This window comes from Neomonachus schauinslandi, chromosome 12 (genome assembly GCF_002201575.2).
Source record: "Neomonachus schauinslandi chromosome 12, ASM220157v2, whole genome shotgun sequence".
NCBI lineage: Eukaryota > Metazoa > Chordata > Mammalia > Carnivora > Phocidae > Neomonachus > Neomonachus schauinslandi.
This window is the reverse complement of record NC_058414.1, coordinates 57,228,878-57,242,108: the sequence shown is the minus strand read 5'-3', so window position 1 is coordinate 57,242,108 and position 13,231 is coordinate 57,228,878. Positions and strand designations below refer to the sequence as shown.

Here is a 13,231-nt window from a genome sequence, read left to right as displayed (position 1 = left end):
AAGAGGATATTTTAGCACTTTGGCAGAAGAGGTGAAATGCCAAAGGCTTTTTGATTTAAATAAAAATTAGAGAGTTGTTTTCTTAAATAGAAATAGGTAATAAATACCTGCATGACGAATGTTTGGAAATGTATTTACTTTAATAACCAAGCCCATTTTGGTAATCAAGTAATCAGAATAGGGTCGTAAGTAGAATCTTAATTCAGAATAATTTCATATTTGATAGTTTTCATACTAGATAATTTTCATTTATTTTAACCATGCCTCAGTGATATTCTTTTGGAAGATGGGAATAGAATAACAATTGTTTATATATGTGTTCTCTTTCTTCAAGATAAAACAAAAACATATGCCTTATTATATTATGTGATTTGGAAGACATTCTAACTCTGCATACTCCTATTTCAGACACTTAAGATATGATCTTATATTATTAATGGTTCTATTTTTTTATACACAAAATAGGAAAAATAAGTGAATAAAAATGAACTTAGGATATTGCAAATTAGAAAAATGTTCATATTCTGAAAATAATTGTAAAAATTTATAGTTTAAAGCTCACAACATAAATCAGGTTGCAAAAAAAGTTGCCCTACAATCTATGGGAAAATAAAACAGTTGAATTGAAAGGAGCTAAAGATTTCAGTCTAAATTATATTCATTTCTTATTTTTATCTAATTTGCTAAAGGAAACTTCATGCAAAAAGAGCCTCCTTTTCCTTTCATAAAGATCTGTTTTCCCTTTACTGATCTGTTGCATGTTTGTGTGTGTGTGTGTTTAAACCAAAATGGAAGTCTTTTGAAAGACATGTTTAGGAAGCAAAATTGACTTCACTAAAGTCTTGTAGAAAGTGAAACAAACATCCTAGAATTTTAAATTTTAAATTAAATATTTTAAATATATCATTCTGCCGTTAAGGAATTAATTTTAAATAATTGTGATTAATGCCACAGAGTAGTAATTCAATATTGTTGTCTTTTAGTTTCTGTAGATGGCATTCACTTATTTCCTCAACGATAGTACATAGCATTTCAACAGTGGGCTTTGTTGGACAGATGTGGGGGTCCTGGTTCCACCACTTACTGTGTGTGACCTTGATTTGCCATTGGTAACATGCAACTAATAATGCCTACCTCTTGGGGCTATGTGAGAGGGAAATGAGATAATGACTTGTATCATGTTTAACCTGTGGTAAAGGCTTAATTAATGTTAGCTGTTGCAGATATTATTACCTTACTGAACCATGCTAATATTTGTTTATATATATTTGTTATTTAAATTATGATACTTTTAAAAAAGAATGCTTAGAACTTATAGTCTAGGGATATGAAAAGGTTGTGTTTCATACAGAGGTAGTACAGGTATGGAAGGAGAAAGACCAATTATTAGTTATTCATTAAATTTTATACATGAATTATTTGACTTTACTTTTAAAATGCTTTCAACAAATTTCAATAGGTTGAGTTTATTTTTACTGGCTGCCTTAGATAATATTTAGAAAAGGGCCTGGCACATAATATACACTAGTAAATATTTAATAAATGATTTAAGTGTTCCTTTTCATTTATACTAATCTTTCCTATGTACAATACCACCAAATATTTTTTTAATGCATCAGATTTTTTTTTTTTTTTTTGCCAGATATCTATAGCTGGAAAGGAATTTGCATTGTTAAAAGGTACTTGGCTTTCAAGGTTTATTGTAGTTCTTTATTTTTTCAACTTTCTTGTTTTCTTATGTATGGAACACTGGACTTGGCAAATTTGAATTGCCATAGTAATAATAGGAACTAACATTTCTTAATCTTAAGTAGGACCCTACTAAATCCACACAGTAATTCTCCATTATTACTTACATTCAAGGATTTGAAAAGTAAAGTTAATGAAATTAAGTAACTTATTTACATCACAGAGCTAGTAGTCAAGCTGCAGTTTGAATCCAAGACCCAGGGTTTTAACCACAATTCTAAGATGAAGAATCAGATTGGGGGCACCTTTTTGTGTTAAAGATGAACATTAAAATTCAGTTCATAATTGTATATGTTTTATATTATTTAGAGTATCTGTGAAAATTGTGATATATTTAGAATTTTATTTTTAACTGAAATAAAAAGTATTTCCATTTTAAGCTTGTATCTCATTTTCTCAAAATATTTGTATATCACGGACTTTATTTATAAAAAGGTATTTTTTTCCCCTAAATTTAATTTTTTTCTTGTGACAGAAAAGATGATTAAGATAGAGGCAGATACACACACACACACACACACACACCCACACACACACAAAACCAGTAGTCAATTGGTATGTATAATGAGGGATGCAGTCGACACAATAATAGCTCCCCAAAGAAGTCCACATTCTTATTTTTGGAGCCTGTGAATATGTTGTTACCTGGCAAGGGGGAATTAAGGTTGCAGGTGGAATAGGTTGCCAGCTGACCTTAAATAAGGAGATTATCCAGGTGAGCCCAAAGTAAATACAAGAATCCTCAAGAAGGAGGCAAAAAATCAGAACCAAAGAGGGCATTGTGAGAAGGACTCAACTGGCCATTGCTGGCTTTGAAGATGGCAGGCGGGCAATAGCCAGTGAAATAGGTCAGACTTTGGGAGCTGGAAAGGCAAGGAAATAGATTCTTCCTTAGAGCCTCCAGGAGGAACACAGCCCTGCTGACATCTTGATTTTGGCCCAGGGAGATGCTTTTTGGACTTCTGACTTCCAGAACTATGAGATAATAAATTTGCTTTGTTTTAAGCCACTAAAACAAACCAAACCAAACCAAAAAACAAAAACAATATAGGCAGACACAGAGTAGCTGAGAAGTTACTCTATATAGGAGATAAAATTTGATTTAAAATCTTTTTGTGAAATATGGAATGCCTGGCTGGCTCAGTCCCTAGAGCATGAGATGCTTGATCTAGTTTGAGCCCCATCTTGGGTGTAGAGATTACTTAAAAAGTAAAAAATAAAAAACAATCCTATGAAATAGTTACCATCTCTATTTAAAAGAAATAAAATCTTTCATTTAATGATATATTATTAAAAAACAGCCTTTCCCAAAATATAAAAGCGTTAAGGGTGCCCATATAAATACTATAGGAAATAGTAGTCTGGTTGCTGAGTGAAATTTCTCATATTGAACCTTATTTTTAAATGACTGATTCAACATATTGATATGCTTTCGTCCTTATAAATAGTTGAGGGAGTCTTACGAGGGTTTCCACAAATCAGTAACTCTGGAATTTTTAGATAAAACATTTTTTCATTCCGTTAGAAATAATTTTTTAAAATAATTTTAATATATTATAAAAATGTGGTACCTCATGGTCTAAAAAATTAGTCCAAAGAATCAAAAATCTTAAAGAGATTTTCTTTCCACCTAATTTTATGAGCTAGGAACAGTACTCCTATATTGAAAATTTATCTAAAAAAGCAGTCTTCAGACATGTACTTAGGTAGTTCAAATTTTGATTTGTACTCCAAAGTAAAAGAAGCACCTTTTTTTTTTAATGTAAGTAACATTTTTATTAAGACTTTCTGTGAAAATTATGTTAGAACTTAATCAGCTAAATTTAAAATTCAATACATATTCAATTTTACCCAATCCAGATAATTAAAAGAAGCACTTTTAAGTGAATGGGAAGGATAATATAACTCTATGGATAATATAATCCACATACTTTTGATCTATGGCATTTTGACTTATTTTAGTGGATATTGATGAACATACTTGATTTCAGATTTTTCTTAATTCTGATTCTTAATTATTCCCTTAATTATTCTATGATTGCCATTTGAATTTTCCATATTTTGGTAGATTTCCAAGAAGATTAGTAGAAGCCACAATTACATATGTATATGTTTTTTTAATATGTATATGTTTTTTGATATAAAATAGAAGCTTTTGATTGGACTCAACAGAACCTTAGGTATCTTTTGGGTCATATTCATGAAGCATTTCCTGCATGCATATAGCTGTTGCCTTCTTTGGTTTCAGACAGACCTATTGAAGACATGGTGGAACTCTCATGAGGCTATTGGAATTTCCATTTCAAGAAGTAGAGTTAATAAAGGCAAACTCGAATTACCCTAATGGTTATTCAGGTTTTGCTTGGTGGCTTTCATAGTGACTTGCCATTTTACAAAGGGGCAGAGAGACCAACAGATGGTAAACCTGTGAATTGCAACCTCTGCTTTAGCCCCCAGTGTCATCACATGAGTCGCTGTATCAGTCTTTAAAGCCTTGTCCCCAAGGCTTCATTGCCCTGGGAATTCTGTGGTCCTACTGATAGGAAGCTGACCATTTTTGTGTCTAAGCATGATATGAGCCTATTTTTTTTTTTAAAAGGGAAATGTCATATTAGCCTTAGAGATCACCAGTACTGGCAAATCATTGGGCAGTCCTTTCTGAAAAGAGTAATAATGGGAAGTGAGAAAATAAGCTCTGTGAAAGGAGTATGCTAAGCTAACATTAGCAATCTTTTAGTTACCGTAGTGATTCTTTTCTTAAAGGTTATTGTTGTTTGATATATCCATTGAATACATAATAATTTTTGCCACTAAAAAAAAAAACAATAAAAAAGATTTGAAATTCCAAATTTTCCATGTGGAGGGGAGAATTATTAGGATATGAAAATATTTAATTTTTTTTCTTTTTTTTAAATTTTATTATGTTATGTTAGTCACCATACAATACATCACTGGTTTTTGATGTGGTGATCCACGATCCATTGTTTTCGTATAACACCCAGTGCTCCATGCAGTACGTGCCCTCCTTAATACCCATCACCGGGCTAACCCATCCCCCCTCCACCCTCCCCTCTAGAACCCTGTTTGTTTCTCAGGTCCATAGTCTCTCATGGTTCATCTCTCCCTCCGATTTCCCTCCCTTCATTTTTCCCTTCCTTCTCCTAATGTCCTCCGTGCTATTCCTTATGTTCCACAAATAAGTGAAACCATATGATAATTGACTTTCTCCGCTTGACTTATTTCACTTAGCATAATCTCCTCCAGTCCCATCCACGTTGATGTAAAAGTTGGGTATTCATCCTTTCTGATGGCTGAGTAATATTCCATCGTATATATGGACCACATCTTCTTTATCCATTCATCTGTTGAAGGGCATCTCGGCTCTTTCCACAGTTTGGCTATTGCGGACATTGCTGCTATGAACATTGGGGTGCCATATGTGTTCACTACATCTGTGTCTTTGGGGTAAATACCCAGTAGTGCAATTGCTGGGTCATAGGGTAGCTCTATTTTTAAGTTTTTGAGGCACCTCCACACTGTTTTCCAAAGTGGCTGTACCAACTTGCATTCCCACCAACAGTGTAAGAGGGTTCCCCTTTCTCCACAACCTCTCCAACATTTGTTGTTTCTTTCCCTGTCCATTTTGCCATTCTAACTGGTGTAAGGTGGTATCTCAATGTGGTTTTGATTTGGATTTCCCTGATGGCTAACGATGATGAACATTTTTTCATGTGTCTGTCAGCCAAAAATATTTAATGTATATATTTCTTTCACAGATCTTCCAGGCCAAGATTCTAGCTAGGAATCAACCTTTGAAAGGACAGAAAACAATTCTTTGCTAGATCTAAAGGAAGTTATCAGTTGCTCTACCAAAAATATGTTGTGTACAGATTCCACATTTGATATCTTTGAAAACTGAATCCATCTTGGATCTTGGCCATTTGTTACTGAAAGTACAGGAGAAACAGGAATGTGGCTGTGTTTCATGGAATCCTAGGATTGAGAGGGCCTTAGAAATGAAGTTTTTCATGTCTTAGAAGAGGAAACTGATACCCAAAGAGGCTTAGTGACCTAAGGAAAGGCACAGATTTGCAGTGCTGGGATGTCATCACAGACCTCTGTAACCTATATCGTGCATCTTAAAGTCAGTATCAGTGTAAAACTCAGTGTCTAGGTATCTGTTATAGCACAAAACCATTTTATTTAATATTTATATCCTAGTTAAGTTTAGGTTTCCCTGTCTTGCTAGGACACAGTCTTTTTGTTTTGTTTTAGGTTCCAGGTATACTAGTGAATTTTTGTGCTTAAAATTTTTGAGTAAGGAAAAAAAAAATGTGTCTGCAACTCTGTGTCTTTGTATCTATTATATATTCTCTAGAAACAGAGAAAATGACATCTAACTTTGTTTGTGCAAATGCTAAGTAAAATGTAATTAAATTGTACTTGTGGAATAATGAGTTCTGAGCCAGTAATAGCTCTGGGAACTGAAGCTCATTTATAGACTGTTTCCTAAAGCTAAGTACTCAATGTACCCTTTAGGGAGCCAGAAATGTCTACAAGATACTGGACATCATCTGGAAAGATACAGGAAACAAAACAGAAAGCATTTCCTACCTTTATACAGAATTACAATGCATGGAATGCTGACATATGTACAAAATATTAAATACAAAATATTATAGTAAAATATTTTATGTAAAATTTTTTTTACCTTTGTATGGATCAAGTTTATTCTGAAAAAAGACACATGGATACATTTGCTGAACAACTAGTCAGATGTTTATATTGGCTCTCCCTAAAATTTTTATATACATTTCAAAATCAGTGCATTATTTAAGATATATTTTAATGATACTGTTTTGTTTATTGAGTAAAATTGGTCTACCATGGAACTGAAATTGGTGCTTTAATTCTAAACTTTATTAAGGAAAAATATCTGTGATTTTATAATTACTGTGATTCCTATAATATATTAAAAAGAAACTTACCTGGTAATTCTATGATGAATTTGTATATAGTAAACTTATCAAAACACTTTTAAAAAATTATAAACTATATTGACGCTATTTCCATTGGGTATATTCCATAAAAATTTTCATTAGATTCGTTGTTTTCACTTGTTAGAGTTCTAGTAAAATGCTGAGATAACTTATTATAGTTCTAATGACGCTTGTAAAAATATTGAACACTTGGGAAATTAATGAATAACCTATTATTCATGACCATAAATATATGATTTCTAATTGACTTGACTTTTGCCTTAATCTTTCAATTTTTTGTAGGTATCTAATATTTGGTTATGATAGTTCTATTAGCTTTTTAAAAAAATATTTTATTTATTTATTTGAGAGAGAGAGCACTTGTGCAAGTAGGGGAAAGGCCAGGGGAGAGGGACAAGCAGACTCTGCACTGAGCACAGAGTCCAACACTGGGCTCAATCTCAGGACCCCAATATCATGACCTGAGCCGAAATCAAGAGTTGGGCACTTAACTGACTGAGCCACCCAGGTATCCCTCTATTAGATCATTTTACTTAATTTTGGACTCTGAAATGTCCTAGAAAAACCTAAAGCATTCAGTTGAATGTCTACAAGATTTCTCTGTATTTGCTGTGTACCCAGAGAAACAAATTTTAGCATTTGATTTTTTTTGGGAAAAAATCATTTTATGTTTTACTTGGAAGGAATAGAGATATGCAGGCTAAGAGTCAACAAGCATTAAAATACTTTAAGAGTTAATGTAAGTGGAAAGAGGCTTATGTGATTTATTTGAAATTCCTAACTTCTCTTTCAGGGATTTATGGCATTTATTGATAATAGTTCCCTGATCCTTTCCCTGGAGAATGTAGATCATAAAGTATTGCCCTGTAGAGATCATCTAGTTACATAATACTACTGTGTTTGGGGATTATAATATATTAAGATATAGGAATTCAGAACACTTTTTTCCTCTAGAGATTTCCAGGAGAGAGACAAGTTTATGGAATGGATCTGAAACAAAGCTAATAGACTTGAATTTAATTAATTTGGGTAACTGCAAGTACACTGAACCTAATGAGATCTGGTACTTGGTTTTTCTAAGATGGATTGCTCACTATTTTTTTTTCCTCCTCTACTTCCCACAGGAAACCAGTTTCCTCCAATTGCAGCACAGGACCTTCCTTTTGTTTTAAAGGCTGGCTACCTTGAAAAACGCAGAAAAGGTAAACTGTAAGATTCTAATGAAAAATCTAAAAATGGCTTTATCCTTACATAAAACATGTGCAGTATACATATGGAGCCAACACTCACTTTAGGGGATTGAAGAGTTTTAAAACTGTAGGAAAATCTGATAACATTATCCCAACCACAAAATATAGTTTTTGGCTCTAAATAATTTTTGATAATGAAACATTTGGTCAGATTTTTAGTTGCCAATCTTGGTTATTTGTAAATGATTCAGGAGCTGTTTCCTGCCTCTTAGAAGAAGGCTGCGGGCCATGACAGTATTCTCAAGGATGGGATTTCTCACCCTTCTGCCACCCAGCTGAGCAGCAGGTTATCCTGCACGTGACCTGGCGCACACCATGTCTGCTGTGGTTCAGATCAAGCCTGCCATGTTGTCTGCCATTTTCTGTTATCCATTCAGTGTTCCTCTCCATTGGCTATGATAATCGGGAGTTGACCATATGGTCTCACTCTTTCAGCACCAATATATAATGGAAATTAAATATGGAGGTGGTGTTATTATATGGGAAACAGAAAGCAGAAAGTATCTTCATTACCATTTTGCTTTTCTCACAGGTAGTCCCTTTGGGCCTTTCTATTTATATTCTCTTTGCTTTCCTTGGTTTTCTTAGCTGAATTTTAAAGCTGAAAGAGATAATAGAAGTAATCTAGATCAACTCCTCGTGTCCCCCAACCCCCCCCACCTTTTTATAACAGATAAGAAAATGAGACCCAGATGAATCCGTTGTCTCAAAGCTATGTCGTCCCATGCCCTTTGGACAGTCCTGTCAAGAAAGTGTGTTAGCTGCAAGTGTAGCAGTCCTGTCTCCGTATCACTTTATGCCTTTTAGCTTTGTTTTTGTTTGTCTCTTGGAGAAGAAGATACAAGTTAATCAGTCATAGAATTTTAGAGCTAACAGAAATCTTAGAAATCATGCCAACGAACGTTTCCTTTTATAATAAGGAAATGGCGTTACATTTATGCTGCGTGTGTAAGGTGTATTATCTAAACTGTTCCTTTTCCCCCTTTATTGTAGATCACAGCTTCCTGGGATTTGAATGGCAGAAACGCTGGTGTGCTCTTAGTAAAACAGTATTCTATTATTATGGAAGTGATAAAGGTAGTATTGGTATTAAGTCATATCAACTTCTGTTGTAGGAGGGTTTTAGGGGCCATTTTATACCCCCATTTTAGTAACAGAGTAAACTGAAGACAATGGGAGAAAGAATAACTGAGAATTTTAATAATTATAGTCTGAGACTAATTTATAATTCTATTTCACTCTTTGCCAAATGTTCCAAATTCCAGAATGCCTTCAAAGTTAACACAATTGTGTTTTATTGAATTACGAAAGAGATGAAAATCTTGTAGCTTTTCATTTTAGGAAATATTTATCATCCAAGTTATTGTAGAATTTCTAGAAAAGTTAAGACCATTAGGGCTGTGAGAGTTCTGAAGGGAGGAAAAGGTATTTTATTCTTTCAAATATTTTTAAAAGAAAACTTTAGATAAAATGAAATCTATGTGACACCTTTCTTTTTTTTTTTTTTTTAAGATTTTATTTATTTATTTTGAGAGAGAGAGAATGAGAGACAGAGAGCATGAGAGGGAGGAGGGTCAGAGGGAGAAGCAGACTCCCCGCCAAGCAGGGAGCCCGATGCGGGACTTGATCCCGGGACTCCAGGATCATGAGCTGAGCCGAAGGCAGTCGCTTAACCAACTGAGCCACCCAGGCGCCCCAGTGACACCTTTCTTAGCTACTTTCACAGATTTAAGTAACAACAGCAAACACCTCTATAAAGATTCCTGTTCTGAGCACTTTGGCGACATTAACTGGTCTAATTACAACTCTGTGAGGGAGGTACTGTTATTAGCTCTATTTATTTTACTGTTTGGAAAACTGAGGACAGAGAGGTTAAGTAACTTGGTCAAGGTCACAGATCTGGTAAGTGGCAGATGTGGGATTTGAGCCTAGGCATAATGGTGGAGTCCATGCTCTAACCATTAATTTGGAAACAGTAAGATACATTTTGCAATTTTACTTGCTAATTAATACATCTCTTACTCACAGCCCACATAATTTTAAGCTCAGTATTTGAACAGATAAAGCCATAAAATACTGAAATTGAAAGAACGTAAGCTTCCTTAGTTTTGCTTTTTTCTAGGAAAAGCAGGTCAGAAGTTGAATATTGTAAAGTAAAGGTAATACAGAAATAGCATTCATTTCCAGAAAGGACACTTAAGGAGAAAAAAGGCATAGAAGTCCAATATCACTGAATATAAGCTTTCCCATGGAATTGTTTACTTATCAGCGTTGTTTGGAAATTTATGTTTCATTTGCTATCACTTGCAGTTTTTAGGCTTTTTCCTTATTATGAAACTATGTAGGTATGATTATTGTACACATTTCAGATAAATTTGAATTACGTAGGTGATGCTGGAAGTAGGGCTCACCTTTTGGCTAATGGAGTTAGCAAATTAAAAATTAAGTGGCTAGTTTGCAGTTTGTCTCTAACTTAAAATATGTTCAAATGTAATAATGGCATCAGTGAAGCGTAAACTGGGAACAACTATCATCAGGCAGCCTTCTTTCTTCTGCTAAGGGTAAGTAGGTGATTTTGTCAGAATATTTAAGCCTGAGTTTGGTTATGATAACCATAGGTCATAAACATACATTATTATGACAAATATAATTTGGTACACCATTGTGAATTGAGAGCACGATCTTACTTTTCCACAAAGAAATATCCTCTATTTCATAAGACTAGGAGAGGCAGGTTTCACATATTTGTGACTCTGGTTCAGTTAGGTTTCTCATTTCTAACTTCTTTAAGCCTCAATGAATACTAATGTTTGTTTCATCTACTCCTAGTCCTTACTGGTATATACCAACTGTTAGGTCAAAGATGAGCAAGAGTTTTCCCAAAACCTAAGGGATGTTTATAGTTATTTCAAATAAGTATATTTATTTCAGTAAATAAATTCTAGTTATTTTGTGGGGGGTATTAGTTAAATTCCTATTTCTGTTCTTACTTGATGAGAACTTAGGGTAAGAATGTTCTTTGTAATTTGTATTTTAATTATTTTGTGGTACATTTAACCCCTTGTACCACCACCACTTTTTAAAAATTACTATTCTAGTGTTCTTTTTTTATGTAGATATTTGAGGATCTGGCGTATATTTCCATAAAACTTTTCCCTGTTACTCTGAAGTCTCCATTGAGAGTGTAGGTTTGTTTTTAGTGGTTCTTTTGGCTGCTTCCTTTAGCATTTTTGGCCAGTTCTTCTTTTGGGGACTCAGAAAAAAAAATCTGTCTTTGGACACTGTTTAATTGCTTGTTTGGCATGATCCTAATTCCCTTCCTTTGTATCCTTTTCTTTCTAGGAAAATGTATGTGTCACATGAAACTTTTACTTTCTTTTGTGAAACCAGATAGCTGATTTGTACAGCTTGGTGTACGATGTATATTTGAACCACTTGGCTAAACTTTAGAGCTGTTTAGATATATGAGAACTGTAATCCTCCAACTAAGGAGGATTTAGATAAATGGATTATAGAGGCACAGTAGGAGTTGATACCACTTACTCTAGGTTAAACTGTTCTTTGTTACTGTTCGACAGATGCATAGTTCGTATTTTATAACTTACTGTGTGTGCCAAAAAAACGTTTTGACCCATCAGGATAGTAATGGCTTAGAAAGAGGAGTTCCAGCCTCTAGGGTAAATAATGCACTTACCTTTGTGCCCATAAATAATATTTGTATTTATTATTCATGGCCATTTGTAGTCCTTAAGTAATACATATGTATATATTTTATCACTTTATGAAATCACATCCATCCTTTTATCTCTTTCTTCTTCCTTTGATTGTCGCAAATCCTATTCATCAAACTTCTTAGATTTTAGCTATTCAGGGTACCATCAAGGTAGACATTCATTCACTCACGCATTTATTCATTTTTTTATTGAATAAATATTTATTGGATACTTGGTAGATACTAGGCACTGGGGATTCAGAGATAATCCTGCCTTAGAGATACTCACAGTCGGTGAGAGGAAAAGGAAGTCATGGGACTAGAGGAGGGGCCTGAGTAGGTAAATTGCTCATTTCAGTGCAGTACGGTAAGTGATTTAAATATATCTTTGGATAACAAGGGAGGGATGGCTAACTGCCTAGGGGAGTGAGGGAATACTTCCTCATGGAGAGGACCCTTCATTGGGCCTTAGAGAATGAGTAGGAGTTTGTGACAGTATATGTGAGCACAAGTAGGAGTTTGTGATAAGGATATAATGGGCATTCTGGGCAGGGGAACAGTAGAGATTCTGTGCTATAAAAGGCCTCGGATGATGCCAGAGTTGGAATCAAGTTAGAGTACAGAGTGAGTGAGGGAAGGGAGCCCACAGGTTTAAAGAAGTGGGTTTGAATCAGACTGACAAGAGCCTTATGAGAATAAGGGCTTTGCTGAGTATTTTATCTTAAACATGACCTTTCACCATAGGGCTCTACAACCAGATTTGGGTTTTAGGAAGTAATCGTGATAGGATTGAGGAGGATGAATTGGAATGAATAGAGACTGGATCAACAGGATCATTTAGGAGGACACTAAACTAAGCTAGGCAGGAAAGGTCCTCACAGGGCTGCTGAGAGTCATATTTATTTTTTGTTTTGTATTTTTTCTATTTAACCTCTATATAATCTTGAGTCAGGATTATGAATCTTATCTCTTCCCACTTTTAAGAGAGAAGTGGTTAGTTTGTAGTATCTCTCTTTTATTCCCACTCAGCAGGTTTTTTTGCCCCTACCTCCACTCCCCAATTAAAGAAAATTCTAGTTGCCATACAGTATGTGGCAGCTGCATGTAGCTTTGGTTTTACCAAGTCTTTTAAAATGTACATCAAAAATTATTTATTATACCATGTAAATTGGTACAGACACTATGGAAAACAGTATGGAGGTTCCTCAAAAAACTAAAAGTAGAACTACCATATGATCCAGCAATCCAACTTTTGGGTATTTATCTGAAGAAAACGAAAGCACTAACTTGAAAAGATACACGCACCCCATGTTCACTGCAGCATTATTTACAATAGCCAAGACATGGAAACAACCTAAGTGTCTGTTGATAGATGAATGGATAAAGAAACCGTGATATATATGATTTCACTCATATGAGGAATATAAGAAACAGCACAGAGGATCATAGGGGAAGGGAGGGAAAAACTGAATGGGAAGAAATCAGGGAGACAAACCATGAGAGACTCTTAACTATGGGAA

At 34.5% G+C, this 13,231-nt stretch overlaps 1 protein-coding gene across 1 annotated transcript in view; it reads left to right on the top strand.

Moving 5' to 3' along the window:
* The window catches only part of SKAP2 (src kinase associated phosphoprotein 2), a 165,139-nt gene that overhangs the window by 87,085 nt on the left and 64,823 nt on the right, over positions 1–13,231 (top strand). The window contains exons 5-6 of the mRNA XM_021689607.1: positions 7,874–7,951; positions 8,993–9,076. Of these exons, the coding sequence (XP_021545282.1) occupies positions 7,874–7,951; positions 8,993–9,076 (162 nt within the window). The remainder of the gene's footprint in view (positions 1–7,873; positions 7,952–8,992; positions 9,077–13,231) is intronic.